At 41.8% G+C, this 19,847-nt stretch overlaps 1 protein-coding gene across 5 annotated transcripts in view; it reads left to right on the forward strand.

The window, feature by feature from the left end:
- The window catches only part of LOC128694359 (transmembrane protein 62), a 374,754-nt gene that overhangs the window by 280,071 nt on the left and 74,836 nt on the right, over window positions 1–19,847 (forward strand). For all 5 annotated transcript variants that reach the window (XR_011393093.1, XM_070093499.1, XM_070093497.1 and 2 more), the window contains 4 exons: window positions 7,069–7,219; window positions 7,467–7,589; window positions 16,984–17,065; window positions 17,235–17,363. Coding sequence is in view for 4 of the 5 variants with exons in the window: in XM_070093499.1 (XP_069949600.1) it covers window positions 7,069–7,219; window positions 7,467–7,589; window positions 16,984–17,065; window positions 17,235–17,363 (485 nt within the window). In the remaining variant the exon portion in view is untranslated. The remainder of the gene's footprint in view (window positions 1–7,068; window positions 7,220–7,466; window positions 7,590–16,983; window positions 17,066–17,234; window positions 17,364–19,847) is intronic.

A 19,847-nucleotide genomic window follows, 5' to 3' on the forward strand; every position in this document is an offset into this window, starting at 1 on the left:
GAGAGCAGTCGTAGAGCCAGAAACGAATATGCACAGACAAGAAGGGAGGCCCAACGACAATATGAAAACGACATAGCAGCGAAAGCCAAATCTGACTCGAAGCTGTTAAACAGCCACATCAGGAGGAAAACAACAGTCAAAGACCAGGTAATCAGGCTAAGGAAGGAAGGAGGAGAGACAACAAGAAATGACCGTGAAGTATGTGAGGAACTCGACAAGAGATTCAAAGAAGTGTTCACAGAGGAGACAGAAAGGGCTCCAGAGGGACGGAGAGGTGTGGCACATCACCAGGTGCTGGACACGGTACACACAACCGAGGAAGAAGTGAAGAGGCTTCTGAGTGAGCTAGATACCTCAAAGGCAATGGGGCCAGATAACATCTCTCCATGGGTCCTGAAAGAGGGAGCAGAGGTGCTATGTGTACCCTTAACAACAATATTCAATACATCTATCGAAACAGGGAGATTGCCTGAGGCATGGAAGACAGCAAATGTAGTCCCAATCTTTAAAAAAGGAGACAGACATGAAGCACTAAACTACAGACCAGTGTCACTGACATGTATAGTATGCAAAGTCATGGAGAAGATTGTCAGGAGAAGAGTGGTGGAACACCTAGAAAGGAATGATCTCATCAACAGCACCCAACATGGTTTTAGGGACAGGAAATCCTGTGTCACAAACCTACTGGAGTTCTATGACAAGGTAACAGCAGTAAGACAAGAGAGAGAGGGGTGGGTGGATTGCATTTTCTTGGACTGCAAGAAGGCGTTTGACACAGTACCACACAAGAGATTAGTGCAAAAACTGGAGGACCAAGCAGGGATAACAGGGAAGGCACTACAATGGATCAGGGAATATTTGTCAGGAAGACAGCAGTGAGTAATGGTACGTGGCGAGGTGTCAGAGTGGGCACCTGTGACCAGCGGGGTCCCACAGGGGTCAGTCCTAGGACCAGTGCTGTTTCTGGTATTTGTGAACGACATGACAGAAGGAATAAACTCTGAGGTGTCACTGTTTGCAGATGACGTGAAGTTGATGAGAAGAATTCATTCGATCGAAGACCAGGCAGAACTACAAAGGGATCTGGACAGGCTGCAGACCTGGTCCAGCAATTGGCTCCTGGAGTTCAATCCCACCAAGTGCAAAGTCATGAAGATTGGGGAAGGGCAAAGAAGACCGCAGACGGAGTACAGTCTAGGGGGCCAGAGACTACAAACCTCACTTAAAGAAAAAGATCTTGGGGTGAGTATAACACCAGGCACATCTCATGAAGCGCACATCAACCAAATAACTGCTGCAGCATATGGGCGCCTTGCAAACCTCAGAACAGCATTCCGACATCTTAATAAGGAATCGTTCAGGACCCTGTACACCGTGTACGTTAGGCCCATATTGGAGTATGCGGCACCAGTTTGGAACCCACACCTAGCCAAGCATGTAAAGAAACTAGAGAAAGTGCAAAGGTTTGTCACAAAACTAGTCCCAGAGCTAAGAGGTATGTCCTATGAGGAGAGGTTAAGGGAAATCAACCTGACGACACTGGAGGACAGGAGAGATAGGGGGGACATGATAATGACTTACAAAATACTGAGAGGAATTGACAAGGTGGACAAAGACAGGATGTTCCAGAGACTGGACACAGCAACAAGGGGACACAGTTGGAAGCTGAAGACACAGATGAATCACAGGGATGTTAGGAAGTATTTCTTCAGCCACAGAGTAGTCAGGAAGTGGAATAGTTTGGGAAGAGATGTAGTGGAGGCAGGATCCATACATAGCTTTAAGCAGAGGTACGATAAAGCTCATGGTTCAGGGAGAGTGACCTAATGGTGACCAGTGAAGAGGCGGGACCAGGAGCTTGGACTCGATCCCTGCAACCTCAACTAGATGAGTACAACTAGGTGAGTACACACACACACACACACACACACACACACACACACACACACACACACACACACACACACACACACACACACACACACACACACACACACACACACACACACACACACATACACACACACACACACACACACACACACACACATATAGCTGAGACTAAATTTGAGCCTACACGACAGAGAGGTATAACGGATCTTTCAACCACACCACCTACCCCCCCCTAACCATCCCTCCCTCACACACACACAAACACAAGGGTAGACACTCATAGAAGCTTTAGACCCTAGTAGCAAGTTCCACTTTTTATAACCCAGAATTACTGGTATGTATTAGCAGTATCTTCCCCTCACACCTCCCCCACACTCACGAACACACATATATATACACACACACACACACATACACACACATACACATACACACACATACACACATACACACACATACACACATACACACACACACACACACACACACACACACACACACACACACACACACACACACACACACACACACACACACACAAACACACACGTGCACACACACACACGTGCACACACACACAAACATGCAAACACACACACACACACACACACACACACATGCGTGCACACACACAACCTATTACTCATCCATCTCCCTTTTGCCACCTGATGCCCTCGCTTCCTTCCTGCCCTGCAGCGCTGTATAGCCCTTGTGGCTTAGCGCTTCTTTTTGATTATAATAATAATAATAATAATAATTTGCTAAACATAATGAGGGAAATTCCTGGGTCTTCACCTTGACAGCAACCTGAAATTCAACACCCATATCCAACACATAACAAGAAAAGTATCTAAAACAGTTGGCATCCACTCAAAGATTCATTACTATGTACCACAAACAGAACTACTTAAACTATATCGTTCACTGATCTACCCCTACCTCAACTATGCTATTTGTGCCTGGGCTTTCACAATGACAGATCACCTAAAACTAATAATAGCCCAACAAAAAGTTGCAGTGCGAATGATCACAAAGTCTACAGCTAGACAACAATCCTCCCACCCCACCCCACTCCACTTTTCAAACACCTGAACCTACTCACTATACTAAACATTCATTCGTACTAATGTGCCACCTATATTTAGAGAACATTCAATTCTAGTATAAATCCCAACCTGAAGTGTTTTCTTGACAGTTACAATAGGACCCATGGACACAATACTAGGCACAAAAATCTCTGATATTCCCCATGTCAGGCTAAATCTTTTCAAAAACTCTCTGCCAGAAATCTCCAGAACCACTGGCTCAGCTAGCATTTTTAAAACTACAGTTAGAAAACACCTTATCTCCTTAACCTATCCCAGCCCCTCATAAATAATTATGTAAAAACTATATCTGCATTTGCTCAATATCATGAATGTAGTGCAAACATAATCAATATATACCTACTCTCAGTATCTGTAATCCTATCAAATGTTAATCATTCCATTGTGTCCACCATAGGTTAACCCTTTCAGGGTCCATGCCATAGTTCTACGGCTTTGAGTTGAGGGTCCAAACCATAGATCTACGCCGTAAGCTCAGCTCACTCTGATAAGCTGTGAGCGGTAAATTTGGGCCTAGATATGAGAGAATACATCTATGTGGTATGTGTGCACCACATAAAACAAATCCTGCAGCACACAGTGCATAATGAGAGAAAAAAACTGAGACTAATTTTCGATTAAAAACAGCGACTTTGCAGTGTTTTTTCGGATGTTTTTATAGTTGTACAGTGGACCCCCAGTATTCGATTTTAATCCGTTCCTGAGAGCTCATCGAATACCGAAAATATCGAAAAGCGAATCAGTTTTCCTCATAAGAAATAATGGAAATCAAATTAATCCGTGCAAGACACCCAAAAGTATGAAAAACTAATTTTTTACCACATGAAATATTAATTTTAATACACACAAACTGAAGAAGACATGCACAGTTACATGACACTTAATCTTTATTGAAGATCTGGTGATGATTGATGGGATGGGATGGGAGGAGGGGAGAGTGTGGATGGTGTTAGTGTTTAGAAGGGGAATCCCCTTCCATTAGGACTTGAGGTAGCAAGTCCTTTTCCGGGGTTACTTCCCTTCTTCTTTTAATGCCACTAGGACCAGCTTGAGAGTCACTGGACCTCTGTCGCACAACAAATCTGTCCATAGAGCTCTGTACCTCTCGTTCCTTTACAATTTGTCTAAAATGGGCCACAACATTGTCATTGTAATAGTCACCAGCATGGCTTGCAATAGCTGTGTTAGGGTGATTTTCATCCATAAAGGTTTGCAGTTCAACCCACTGTGCACACATTTCCTTAATTTTTGAAGTGGGCACAATGGATTTCACAACTGGCATAGGCTTCTCAGGGTTAACCCCAAACCCTTCAAAATCTTTCTTAATTTCCATACTAATTCTCACCCTTTTTACCACAGGGTTGGCACTAGAAGCTTTCTTGGGGCCCAAGGTGACTTATTTTGCAGAAACAAGCACCAAAAACTGTGATAGTATGGATAATATGGAATGTACCGAATGTATCCTTAGATGCGCGCACACTGGCTGGCTTGTAAACACTGGCACACACATGGTAGTTCAGGCCACACGTGGACACATCTCATACGAATCGTATTGAGTACCGGGTTTTCAATCGGATACCGAGGCAAAATTTTTGCGTTAAAATGCATCGAATACCGGATTTATCAAATACCGATGCCATTGAATACCTGGGGTCCACTGTATTTGTGATTTCTTGGTCTCATTTGATAGACTGGAAGATGTATTACAGATATAGAGATGATTTTAATTGGTTTTAGTACTGGAAATGGCTTGAAATGTTAAATTTTTGCTTATGTTCAAGAGTAAACAAATGACCTCACACGTCTAATACACACCAGCTGGTGAGTCTAATATATGTTCACAGATTTGGTGATATTATTTATACAATTATTGCAATAATGCATAACAGTGACTCTTCTATTTTTGGTTTGAATAAAAATTCATTATGTGAACAAAAAAATCACAATGGAATTCATTTGTAAAGCCTGAAAGCATAACTAATGAACAGAGAAAATGTTAGTGTAGTGCCAGGAATGCCTTCATTGTTTATTCTGGATCCTATTTTGAAATTGGAATATTTTGAACTTTGCATTAACCCTTTCAGGGTCGGCAGGCCCTCTCCTAAACTTGTTCTCAGGGTTGGAAATTTAAAAAAAAAAAAAATAATTATTTTTTCTTATGAAATGATAGAGAATCTTTTCCTGATCATAATGACACCAAAATTATGAAATTTGATGGAAAGCTTACGAAATTATGCTCTTGCGAAGTTAGCGGTCTTGACGATATTTACGCATCTGCGATTTCGCCCACTTCGAACCCTATTTTCTCCCAATTCCAGTGTACCACTCGACAAAAATCATACCTATTTCACTAGAACTCCATTTTTTCTATTGAATGAGTACAAGAAACCACCCATTTACTGATTTCAACTATCCAATAACGTGGTCAGAAATTGGCAATTTTGCCAATTTCACACAAAGTTCAAAAGATGCCAATTTCCAAATAGGGTCCAAAATAAACAAGACATACATTCCTGGCACTAAAATAACATTTCCTCTGTTTATTACTCATGTCCCCAGGCCTCTGTTACATTTCTTTTGCTTTCCACTTTGAATTTTTATTCTCACAAAAAATAGAAGATTTATGTTATGCAGACCACTGCATTCATGTAGAAATGGTGTAGAAATGGTATAAATAATATCAGCGCACTTGTGAAATAAGCATGATTTGTTTACTTTTGAACTTTGGCAAAAATCAAACATTTCTGCTACTTTGAGCTCAGTTTCAAGGTACTTTTCATTGTGAAACCAATCAAAATCATCTCAATTTCCATAATATGTTTTCCATTCTATAAAATGAGGCCAAGAAAACTAGAATGCAACCATAAATAGCATACGAAAATACTCTGCAAAGTCGCTGTTTTAAACCAAAACATGGATTTTTTTTCTCATTATGCACTGTGTGCTGCAGGATTTTTTAATACTATGTGCACTGACCACATAGACCCATTCTTTCATGTGTAGGCCTACCAGCTTTCTCTCGCTAGATTTGAAGGCGCTAGAATTTGTGTACTAGTACGGCACCAACCCTGGCGTGCAAGCCGTACTATTATGGCACCAACCCTGAAAGGGTTAAATTGGCCAAATTACCAGTTTCTGATCACTTTATTTTGTAGTTGAAACAGTTGACTTGGCAATTTCTTGTTCTCAATTGATAAAATAGAAGTAATACTAGTGAAATAGGTAAGAATTTGGTCAACTGGAATAACGTAATTGGCCTAAAATGGGAGTCAGAGTCGGCAAAATCGCTGATGCATAAATGTTGCTAACACATCAAAATTTGTGAGAGCATAATTTCGTCAGTTTTCCATCAAATTTTGTAATTTTTGTTTTATCACCTTCAGAAAAAGATTCTCTACCATTTCATAAGAAAAAATAACTTTTTTTTTTTTTTTTTAAATTCTTGGACCCTTGTGCACACTTTGAAATTGGCCTCTGGACCCTGGAAGGGTTAATAATCAAAACTGTAATTCTTCTCTACCAAACTTATTAAAAAACCCATATAGCATGAACTAATAGACTAGTCAGTTTTCTTGTATTCATTGTAACTCGCCTAATGACCATATGTACAATTACTGCACTGTTATTGTCTAATTAATCTTAAGTTAGTCTTAAGTTTGCCCGAAATGCTCTGCATATAAAGGGGCTTTTGGCATGTACACCCAATTGTTATACTCCTTTGTACAAACATGTATCATGCTAGAATAAAATAATTATTATTATTATTATTATTAATCAGATCATACACAACTTCACAAAATAAAAAATCTTTGACATGCTCTGCGAACTGCATCACTCGAATGGGGTAAATGTACATCACACATACAGAATTACTGATAGAAATAGGACATCACCAAATAGCAAATCCGCATTAAGAAAGAAGGGATTCGGTAAATAGAAAATAAATTTACTAATAATTTGGATTTACAGAAGAAGTGGTAAAGAAAAAGATGCAAGGATATGTTGGATACATACTTCCTATGTTAGCCACTCCTTTGATATCAGAATTTATTGTACCTCTACTTTTCAGGGTATTAGTGTGGTCCCTGTCAGCCATTGTTGCAGCTCGAGTGAGAATAGATGATTCCAGCTCCTGGCTCACCCTCTTCCATGTAGAGGGGCCACTCTATGTTGCTAAGTGGAACCCAGATAGATATTTAGTGGGATTACACATGCTTGAGGTAATGAAATTATTCTTAAATTATACTTCATTAATTTTGAATATTAATAAGCTATTATCATCCTGAAATAAGCTGTTTGCATCCTGCTTTCTCATTCTCATTGATATCATTATCATTCTTCTCATTATTCTCATCCTCTTTCTCTTCACCATTCTTGTCTTGACTATCTTAATTTGACATTCTGCCTTCACTTGTGCTAAAAACATTGCAGTGCTATGTCTCGGATAATTGTTTGTATACTTGGCAGGTGTATGCAAGAGATTCTACTGGTCAAGAGGCAACGATCATACAGCCATTTTCTCTAGATGAATCTCAGCCTTCTTTTCACTTCTGGCCGAGAGCTCTCCTCATGTCCAACCTCTCCATGTTTGTAAGTGCATACTGGTGCTTGCTAGTCTTTCACACACTGCTACAATACAGTATAATTTTCATAAATTTTTGCTAAGATTGTTAAATTAAATACATGAGGTTTCCAACTAAAAAATGCCCCATATTACACATTTTCACCTACACACAAGCACTTACTATCAGACAGGCACCTTCTAACAGGCAGACACTAACAGACAGGCACTTAATACCTGGAGTATACTTGGAGAGGGTTTCGGGGGTCAGTGCCCCTTTGTCCTGGTCCATGACCAGGCCTTGTGGTGGATCAGGGCCTGATCAGGCATGCTGTTACTGCTGGCCACATGTAAACCGATGTATGAACCACTGCCCGTCTGGTAATGAACTGACTTTAGGTGCCTGTCCAGTCCATTCTTGAAGACAGCCAAGGGTCTGTTGGTGATCCCCTTTATGTATGCTGGGAAGCAGTTAAACAGTCTAGGGTCTTTGACTCTTATTGTGTTGTCTCTTAGCGTATTTGTGGTGCCCCTGCTTTTCCGTGGGAGGATGTTGCTTCTCATGCTGAGTGTTTTGCTTTTGTAGAGTGATTTTCATGTGCAAATTTGGTACTAATCCCTCTAGGATTTTTCCAAGTGTATATTATTACGTATCTTTCTTGCCTGCATTCCAGGGAATGCAAGTTAAGGGACTTGAATTGTTCTGAGTAATTTAGGTGCTTTATCATACTTGTGTGTGCTGTGAATGTTCTCTGTACATTCTCCAGATCATCAGTTTCGCCTGCCTTGAAAGAGGCCATTAACGTACAGCAATATTCCAGCCTAAAGAGAGCAAGTGATTTGAAGAGAACCTCTCACATCATAAAAATCTTTGAAAGAGTGATGAGAGGGCAGGTTACAAATTTCATGGACCAGCACAACCAACATAACCCGAACCAGCATGGTTTTAGAACAGGACGATCATGTCTGTCACAGCTGCTGAACCATTATGACAGAATTACGGAGGCACTGGAAGACGACAAAAACGCAGATGTGATTTACACAGATTTTGCAAAAGTTTTTGACAAATGCGATCATGGAGTGATACTCACAAAATGAAGGCCATGGGCATTACAGGGAAGTTAGGCAGATGGATTTTCAGTTTCCTAACACACACAACACAAAAAGTAGTAGTGAACAGGGCAAGATCCAGCATCAGCGAGGTCAAAAGCTCAGTGCCCCAAGGCACTGTCCTGGCACCTCTGCTGTTCCTCATCCTCATAGCTGACATAGACAAAAACACCCGGCACACTTTTGTATCATCATTTGTAGATGACACTAAAATAAGCTCTACCATACACTTTACCAGGTATACTCAACAGACTTATTCCCCTATAATTTTTGCACTCTCTTTTGTCCCCTTTACCTTTATACAAAGGAACTATGCATGCTCTCTGCCAATCCCTAGGTACCTTACCCTCTTCCATACATTTATTAAATAATAGCACCAACCACTCCAAAACTATATCCCCACCTACTTTTAAGATTTCTATCTTTATCCCATCAATCCCAGCTGCATTACCCCCTTTCATTTTACCTACTGCCTCACGAACTTCCCCCACACTCACAACTGGCTCTTCCTCACTCCTACAAGATGTTATTCCTCCTTGCCCTATACACAAAATCACAGCTTCCCTATCTTCATCAACATTCAACAATTCCTCAAAATATTCCCTCCATCTTCCCAATACCTCTAACTCTCCATTTAATAACTCTCCTCTCCTATTTTTAACTGACAAATCCATTTGTTCTCTAGGCTTCCTTAACTTGTTAATCTCACTCCAAAACTTTTTCTTATTTTCAACAAAATTTGTTAACATCTCACCCACTCTCTCATTTGCTCTCTTTTTATATTGATTCACCACTCTCTTAACCTCTCTCTTCTTCTCCATATACTCCTCCCTCCTTGCATCACTTCTACTTAGTAAAAACGTCTCATATGCTAACTTTTTCTCCCTTACTACTCTCTTTACATCATGCCACCAATCGCTTCTCTTCCCTCCCGCACCCACTCTCCTGTAACCACAAACTTCTGCTGAACACTAACACTACATTTTTAAACCTACTCCATACCTCTTCGACCCCATTGCCTATGCTCTCATTTAGCCCATCTGTCCTCCAATAGTTGTTTATATCTTACCCTATCTAACCCTAGGGGGCTCTGGTGGCCTGGTGGTTAATGCTCTCGCTTCACACGGTGAGGGCCTGGGTTCGATTCCCAGCCAGAGTAGAAACATTGGACGTGTTTCTTTCCACCTGTTGTCTATGTTCCCCATCAGTAAAATGGGTACCTGGGTGTTAGTCGACTGGTGTGGGTTGCATCCTGGGACACTGACCTGAGGCGGCCTGGTCACAGATCGGGCCGCGGGGGCGTTGACCCCCGGAACTCTCTCCAGGTAAACTCCAGGTAACTGCCTCCTCTTTAGAGTTATTATTGAAAGAATTAAGAGTAAGACGGAGAATAGGATAGCAGATGAACAAGGAGGCTTTAGGAAAGGTAGGGGGTGTGTGGACCAGGTGTTTACAGTGAAACATATAAGTGAACAGTATTTAGATAAGGCTAAAGAGGTTTTTGGCATTTATGGATTTGGAAAAGGCACATAACAGGGTGGATAGGGGGGCAATGTGGCAGATGTTGCAGGTGTATGGTATAGGAGGTAGGTTACTGAAAGCAGTGAAGAGTTTTTATGAGGATAGTGAGGCTCAAGTTAGAGTATGTAGGAAAGAGGGAAATTTTTTCCCAGTAAAAGTAGGCCTTAGACAAGGATGTGTGATGTCACCGTGGTTGTTCAATATATTTATAGATGGTGTTGTAAGAGAAGTAAATGCGAGGGTCTTGGCAAGAGGCGTGGAGTTAAAAGATAAAGAATCACACAAAGTGTGAGTTGTCACAGTTGCTCTTTGCTGATGACACTGTGCTCTTGAGTGATTCTGAAGAGAAGTTGCAGAGGTTGGTGGATGAATTTGGTAGGGTATGTAAAAGAAGAAAATTGAAAGTGAATACAGGAAAGAGTAAGGTTATGAGGATAAAAAGATTAGGTGATGAAAGATTGGATATCAGATTGGAGGGAGAGAGTATGGAGGAGGTGAATGTATTCAGATATTTGGGAGTGGATGTGTCAGCAGATGGGTCTATGAAAGATGAGGTGAATCATAGAATTGATGAGGGTAAAAGGGTGAGCAGTGCACTTAGGAGTCTGTGGAGACAAAGAACTTTGTCCTTGGAAGCAAAGAGGGGAATGTATGAGAGTATAGTTTTACCAACACTCTTATATGGGTGTGAGGCATGGGTAATGAATGTTGCAGCAAGGAGAAGGCTGGAGGCAGTGGAAATGTCATGTCTGAGTGCAATGTGTGGTGTGAATATAATGCAGAGAAATCGTAGTTTGGAAGTTAGGAGGAGGTGCGGGATTGCCAAAACTGTTGTCCAGAGGGCTGAGGAAGGGTTGTTGAGGTGGTTCGGACATGTAGAGAGAATGGAGTGAAACAGAATGACTTCAAGAGTGTATCAGTCTGTAGTGGAAGGAAGGCGGGGTAGGGGTTGGCCTAGGAAAGGTTGGAGGGAGGGGGTAAAGGAGGTTTTGTGTGCGAGGGGCTTGGACTTCCAGCGGGCATGCGTGAGCGTGTTTGATAGGAGTGAATGGAGACAAATGGTTTTTAATACTTGACGTGCTGTTGGAGTGTGAGCAAAGTAACATTTATGAAGGGATTCAGGGAAACCGGCAGACCGGACTTGAGTCCTGGAGATGGGAAGTACAGTGCCTGCACTCTGAAGGAGGGGTGTTAATGTTGCAGTTTAAAAACTGTAGTGTAAAGCACCCTTCTGGCAAGGCAGTGATGGAGTGAATGATGGTGAAAGTTTTTCTTTTTCGGGCCACCCTGCCTTGGTGGGAATTGGGCAGTGTGTTAATAAATAAATAAATAATTAAAATAAGCTTGAAAGTCAGTATGGTAGAGGACACTGAAAACGTACAGGAAGACATAAACAGGCAGTGGAAAACATGACGTTCAATGGTGATAAGTTCCAGCTGCTTAGGTATGGAAAGAATGAAGAACTCAAAAGGAGCACTACATACAAAACTCAAGAGGCACCAAATAGAACGTAAGGAACACGTAAAAGACCTAGGAATAATTATGTCAGCGGACCTTTATTTTAAAGACAATAACAAGACAAAGATCACGACAGCCAGGAAGATGACGGGGTGGGTATTGAGAACTTTCTAAACAAGGGAAACAATTCCAATGGTGACACTCTTCAAATCGCTAGTGCTCCCTCACTTAGAATATTGCTCAGTGCTGATGGCCCCGTTCAGTGCAGGAGAAATATCAGAGCTGGAACAAATACAGAGATTGTTTACTGCTCACATTGAGCCAGTAAAGCACCTAAACTACTGGGAATGCCTGCAAGTCTTGAACATGTACTCATTGGAGCAAAGGAGAGAGAAGTACTTGATAATATATACTTGGAAGGTACTCGAGGGCTTGGTCCCAAATCTGCACACTGCCATATCAACATACTGGAGTGAGAGATATGGGAGGAAGTGTAAAATAAACCCAGTGAGGAGCAGGGGTGCGGTGAGGACAATAAGGGAACATTGTATCAACATCCAGGGTCCCAGACTTTTCAACATCTTACCAGAAGATATCAGAAACACTGCTGTAACAAGTGTTGAAGCCTTCAAGAGGAAACTAGAGAAGTATCTTCACCAGGTGCTAGATCAACCAGGCTGTGATGGATATGTGGGGCAGCGGGCCTCCAGGAGCAACAGCCTGGTTGACCAGGCGACCACTAGACGAGCCTGGCCCATGGCCGGGCTCGAAATTCTTCAAAGGTATAAGGTATATCATGGGCTTAGCATCCCTGGTTTTGAAGGCTCTCATTTTCCATCCTGTCATTTTTCTAGCAGATGTGGTAGATATATTGTGATCTTTGAAAGTGTGATCTCCTGACATTATCAAATCCTCTGACAGATACTTAATAACAAATAGGCACTTACTAACAGGCATTTACTAAGTCACTTACTAACAAACAGGCACTCCCTATCAAACATTTATTAAGTCACTTACTAACAAACAGGCACTTCCTAACAAATAATCACTTGCCAACAACCTTTTATATACCTTTGAAGAATTTCGAGAGTATGTCTACTCTCTGAGCCCGGCCATGGGCCAGGCTCGTCTGGTGCTCGCCTGGTCAACCAGGCTGTTGCTGTTGGAGGCCCGTTGCCCCACATATCCATCACAGCCTGGTTGATCTGGCACCTGGTGAAGATACTTGTCTAGTTTTCTCTTGAAGGCTTCAACACTTGTTACAGCAGTGTTTCTGATATCTTCTGGTAAGATGTTGAAAAGTCTGGGACCCCGGATGTTGATACAGTGTTCCCTTATTGTTCCCACCACACCCCTGCTCCTCACTGGGTTTATTTTACACTTCCTCCCATATCTCTCACTCCAGTATGTTGATATGGCAGTGTGCAGATTTGGGACCAAGCCCTCAAGTACCTTCCAGGTATATATTATCATGTACCTCTCTCTCCTTTGCTCCAATGAGTACATGTTCAAGACTTGCAGGCGTTCCCAGTAGTTTAGGCGCTTTACTGGCTCAATGTGAGCAGTAAACGATCTCTGTATTTGTTCCAGCTCCGATATTTCTCCTGCCCTGAACGGGGCCGTCAGCACTGAGCAATATTCTAAGTGAGGGAGCACTAGCGATTTGAAGAGTGTCACCATCGGCATTGTTTCCCTTGTTTTGAAAGTTCTCAATACCCACACTGTCATCTTCCTAGCTGTCGTGATCTTTGTCTTGTTATGGTCTTTAAAAGAAAGGTTTTTTATTATTTTTTTATTATCACACTGGCCGATTCCCACCAAGGCAGGGTGGCCCGAAAAAGAAAAACTTTCACCATCATTCACTCCACCACTGTCTTGCCAGAAGGGTGCTTTACACTACAGTTTTTAAACTGCAACATTAACACCCCTTCTTCAGAGTGCAGGCACTGTACTTCCCATCTCCAGGACTCAAGTCCGGCCTGCCGGTTTCCCTGAACCCCTTCATAAATGTTACTTTGCTTACACTCCAACAGCACGTCAAGTATTAAAAACCATTTGTCTCCATTCACTCCTATCAAACACGCTCACGCATGCCTGCTGGAAGTCCAAGCCCCTCGCACACAAAACCTCCTTTACCCCCTCCCTCCAACCTTTCCTAGGCCGACCCCTACCCCGCCTTCCTTCCACTACAGACTGATACACTCTTGAAGTTATTCTGTTTCGCTCCATTCTCTCCACATGTCCGAACCACCTCAACAACCCTTCCTCAGCCCTCTGGACAACAGTTTTGGTAATCCCGCACCTCCTCCTAACTTCCAAACTACGAATTCTCTGCATTATATTCACACCACACATTGCTCTCAGACATGACATCTCCACTGCCTCCAGCCTTCTCCTCGCTGCAACATTCATCACCCATGCTTCACACCCATATAAGAGCGTTGGTAAAACTATACTCTCATACATTCCCCTCTTTGCCTCCAAGGACAAAGTTCTTTGTCTCCACAGACTCCTATGTGCACCACTCACCCTTTTCCCCTCATCAATTCTATGATTCACCTCATCTTTCATAGACCCATCTGCTGACATGTCCACTCCCAAATATCTGAATACATTCACCTCCTCCATACTCTCTCCCTCCAATCTGATATCCAATCTTTCATCACCTAATCTTTTTTGTTATCCTCATAACTTTACTCTTTCCTGTATTCACTTTCAATTTTCTTCTTTTGCACACCCTACCAAATTCATCCACCAATCTCTGCAACTTCTCTTCAGAATCTCCCAAGAGCACAGTGTCATCAGCAAAGAGCAACTGTGACAACTCCCACTTTATGTGTGATTCTTTATCTTTTAACTCCACGCCTCTTGCCAAGACCCTCGCATTTACTTCTCTTACAACCCCATCTATAAATATATTAAACAACCACGGTGACATCACACATCCTTGTCTAAGGCCTACTTTTACTGGGAAATAATTTCCCTCTTTCCTACATACTCTAACTTGAGCCTCACTATCCTCGTAAAAACTCTTCACTGCTTTCAGTAACCTACCTCCTACACCATACACCTGCAACATCTGCCACATTGCCCCCCTATCCATCCTGTCATACGCCTTTTCCAAATCCATAAATGCCACAAAGACCTCTTTAGCCTTATCTAAATACTGTTCACTTATATGTTTCACTGTAAACACCTGGTCCACACACCCCTTACCTTTCCTAAAGCCTCCTTGTTCATCTGCTATCTTATTCTCTGTCTTACTCTTAATTTTTTCAATAATAACTCTACCATACACTTTGCCAGGTATACTCAACAGACTTATCCCCCTATAATTTTTGCACTCTCTTTTATCCCCTTTGCCCTTATACAAAGGAGCTATGCATGCTCTCTGCCAATCCCTAGGTACCTTACCCTCTTCCATACATTTATTAAATAATTGCACCAACCACTCCAAAACTATATCCCCACCTGCTTTTAACATTTCTATCTTTATCCCATCAATCCTGGCTGCCTTACCCCCTTTCATTTTACCTACTGCCTCACGAACTTCCCCCACACTCACAACTGGCTCTTCCTCACTCCTACAAGATGTTGTTCCTCCTTGCCCTATACACGAAATCACAGCTTCCCTATCTTCATCAACATTTAACAATTCCTCAAAATATTACCTCCATCTTCCCAATACCTCTAACTCTCCATTTAATAACCGCTGACATAATTATTCCTAGGTCTTTTACGTGTTCCTTACGTTCTATTTGGTGACCCTCTTGAGTTTTGTATATAGTGCTCCTTTTGAGTTCTTCATTCTTTCCATACCTAAGCAGCTGGAACTTATCACCATTGAACATCATGTTGTTTTCCACTGCCCACTGGAAAACCCTGTTTATGTCTTCCTGTACTTTTTCAGTGTCCTCTACCATACTGATTTTCATGCTTATTTTAGTGTCATCTGCAAATGATGATACAAAAGTGTGCCGGGTGTTTTTGTCTGTCTGCTATGAGGATGAAGAACAGCAGAGGTGCCAGGACAGTGCCTTGGGGCACTGAGCTTTTGACCTCACTGATGCTGGATCTTGCCCTGTTCACTACTACTTTTTGTGTTCTGTGTGTTAGGAAACCGAAAATCCATCTGCCTAACTTCCCCGTAATGCCCATGGCCTTCATTTTGTGAGCTATCATCCATGATCGCATTTGTCAAATGCCTTTGCAAAATCTGTGTAAATCACATCTGCATTTTTGTCATCTTTCAGTGCCTCCGTAATTCTGTCATAATGGTTCAGCAGCTGTGACAGACATGATCGTCCTGCTCTAAAACCATGCTGGTTCAGGTTATTTTGGTTGTGCTGGTCCATGAAATTTGTAACCTGCCATCTCATCACTCTTTTGAAGATTTTTATGATGTGAGAGGTTTGGGCAATGAGGCACTTACCAACAAACAGGTACTTATTAACAAACAGGAACCTACTAACTTAAAAACAGGCACTTGCTAACAAGCAGGCACTTACTAACAAACAGGCATCTACTAACAGGCCTGGAGCAATGACTTGACCCCTAAAACCACAATTAGGTGAGAATTAGGTGAGTACATACTAACAAACAGTCACTATCAAACAGGCTCTTGGTAACCATTTGAAGGTTTTATACCTATAGTAAAAATTAGGAAGCTGAGTTTTGAAAAGAAAATCCTGAGGAAGCACAGCACACACTTGCTTTAGTATGTAATACAGCCTTTCCTCACTGAGTGATGTACTTGTTTACCAATGACTTGGACTTAGGATGGGCTCTCTGACCTGTATGCATGCCTAGGTAATGCATATTAGAGCTGATTTCCTCTAATCTGTTTAATACAGTTTAGGGTACACTATTGTGTAAATATTTAAAAATGTACCAGAAATGTTATAAATTGTGCAGAGGTGATATTAAAACAATATCAAAGATGGTTGACACAAACCCACCACCATTATAGTATGCTCCTCACTTCATGACGCATTCGTTCACCAACGTGGTCCTAGGAACGGAACTCCGTCATTAAGTGAGAAGAGGCTGTATAGTGTTTTGTATACAGTAGTGTACAGTGGTACCCCGAGTTTCGTACAGCTCCCAGCTCGAACAGTTATGTAAGTGTATTATTGTAAGTGCTCTTGTAAGTGTATTTTTGGGGGTCTGAAATGGACTAATCTAATTTACATTATTCCTCATGGGAACAAATTCGTTCGGTAACGGCACTTGAAGAGCCTTTTGGAATTAATTATGTATGAAACTCAGGGTGCCACTGTATTTATAAATGTGCCAAGTTTGTGTTAATTACAACTGATGTAAATTTGTTTTCAGTTCCAGTTCCTGTTCGGCATTATGGTGTGCATCTGTGTAATTCCACTGTGTGTCATGCGCTACATTCATCATCTGGTACTAGGTATGGTATAATTTCACTTTAGTTTATTTGATTTAGTGGAAAATGAAAAATAATCTTATCAGCTTGTATTTTTAACAATTGCATTCATTTGAATTATTTAGCTCTTTCATGTTTACAAATAAGTTGTTGTATCAGACTGGCCACTAAAGCCATCTGCCTCGTTTTTCAGAGCACCGCATGTTTCGTCCTCGTCCTCGATGGAAGATCATCAACACTTGGCTGCGCAAGTTGTGGGTGTTGGTATCTGTTGATAGACTCTTCTGGCCACTGATTTTCACTGCTGTCTACTTACCTCTTGGTAAGTTTTATTTTTAGTGTGGAGTCTTTTTCACATATGAAAAAAAGATATGTATTAGAAAGTTCTTCACAATTGAGTGGTATGGCAGTTGAGTTATAAGAAGAGGTTGTAAGTTACAACATCGCAGGAGATACTGATGAAATATCAAAACCCTCAATAATAACCAGTGTGTAACATCCTTTCAATTTTGATACCACTGGTAATGTTATCCTGCCAGAATGTTCTATAACGTATGTCCTAATTAAAGAGAAACAATTCTGGAACATGTGTAATACATATTCGGCAGCAGGCTGGTTGGGTGGCCAGCTGGCTGGCTGGCTGATTTGCTTTGGCTGTCTCTATCTTCTTCTCTCTGTCTCTGTCTGTGTGTATCTCACAGGTACACATAAATACAGTGGAACCCCGAGTTTCGTCCTTAATCCGTTCCAGGAGCTAGAACGTCCTAAAGTTGAAGCCATATTTCCCATAAGAAATAATGTAAATCCAATTAACCCGTTCCTGCTGTCAGGAGGCATGACAAAATAGTACAGTGGACCCCCGCATACCGATTTTAATCCGTGCAAGAGGGCTCATTGGTATGCGAAATAATCGGTATGCGAATGAATTTTCCCCATAAGAAATAATGGAAATCAAATTAATCCGTGCAAGACACCCAAAAGTATGAAAAAAATTTTTTTACCACATGAAATATACATTTTCCTACACACAAAGAGAAGGATACATGCACAATAGTAGAGTAGTACATGCACAGTATATATTGTGCATGTACTACTCTACTAAATGAAGAATAAATGACACTTACCTTTATTGAAGATGCAGCAATGACTGATGAGACACTGTGTCCTGGGAGTGCCTTTTCCTCCTGAGTACTGTAGGTCCTGTTTGGCATTTTCTTCCAGAACAGGCCTTATCACACTGTGTTTGTCACTATGATTCTTAAATCTCTCAAACCAACCTTTGCTGGCTTTAAATTCACCAATATGAGCACTAGTTCCAGGCATTTTTCCCTGTTCACCTGGGTGTTAGTCGACTGGTGTGGGTTGCATCCTGGGAGACAAGATTAAGGACCCCAATGGAAATAAGTTAGACAGTCTTCGATGACACTGACTTTTTTGGGTTATCCTGGGTGGAAAATCCTCTGGGGTTAATTGTTTCTTGGTATATTCTCAATAAGCCACACCAACAACAGTGCTACAGCAGCAGCAGACGATGCTACAGCAGCAGCAGCAGCAGCTGACAGTGCTACAGCAGCAGCAGACGATGCTACAGCAGCAGCAGACGATGCTACAGCAGCAGCAGACGATGCTACAGCAGCAGCAGACGATGCTACAGCAGCAGCAGCAGCAGCAGCTGACAGTGCAGCAGCAGCAGCAGCTGTACCACCAATAGTAGCGATGGTTGATTGGGGTTCATTATACAACCTGGCCAGCTCGGAGACACGCACTCCACTTTCATACTTATCAATGATCTTTTTCTTCATCTCTATAGTAATTCTCACCCTTATTGCTGTAGGGTTGGCACTAGAAGCTTTCTTGGGGCCCATGGTCACTTATTTTCCAGATAAAATCACCAAAAACACTGTAATAATACGAAATGTTACGATTGTATGCTTGGATGCTACCGCGGAGGCTGGCTGGTAAACAATGCCACTGGCGGAACATGTGAGGCTGGCTAAGGCGCACATTGGACGCGTCTCGGACGAACAGCGGTGAGCGGGTTTTTGAGCGGTATGCGAGGCAAAATTTTTGCGATTAAAGTGAGCGGTATGCGGAATAAACGGTATGTGATGCCAACGGTATGCGGGGGTCCACTGTACTTCAGTATGATGCTATGATCATCTCTATGGCTTATTTATCTATCACAATTCATCTAATATGACATAAGCAATATAAATAACAAAATCCTGATATACACTCTAGAATGAATAAAATCTGTATGTCATCACGTATGTGGTGGCGTGGGAGGACAGCGCTTGCTCCAGCTATGAAAACATCTTCCCATTCTTTCCTCCTTCAGATGTGTTATGTAAGAGAAAATGGAGTTTGTGAGGCAAACTGCATTAGATCACTTCTTTCATAAGAAAACCATAATGTACAAATGAACTGGTGTACGTACACTATTCACATACCTTGCAGAAGATAGGCAGAGCGGCTTATGCTGTCAGGAGTTTTTCTTTTTGTCCTTTTTCTATCGCTTAATTGCTACACTTAATGCTACACTTTGTCACTGAACTTAACTGCTTTAAATTCCGCAACTTCCGCCTTTGCTGGTGTGCAGGAACACATTAAAATCACTAAGTGTGTTATTAGTCTTGAAGATTTTTTTTTTTATTATCACACTGGCCGATTCCCACCAAGGCAGGGTGGCCCGAAAAAGAAAAACTTTCACCATCATTCACTCCATCACTGTCTTGCCAGAAGGGTGCTTTACACTACAGTTTTTAAATTGCAACATTAACACCCCTCCTTCAGAGTGCAGGCACTG

Source organism: Cherax quadricarinatus, chromosome 43 (genome assembly GCF_038502225.1).
Source record: "Cherax quadricarinatus isolate ZL_2023a chromosome 43, ASM3850222v1, whole genome shotgun sequence".
Classification (NCBI taxonomy): Eukaryota; Metazoa; Arthropoda; class Malacostraca; order Decapoda; family Parastacidae; genus Cherax; species Cherax quadricarinatus.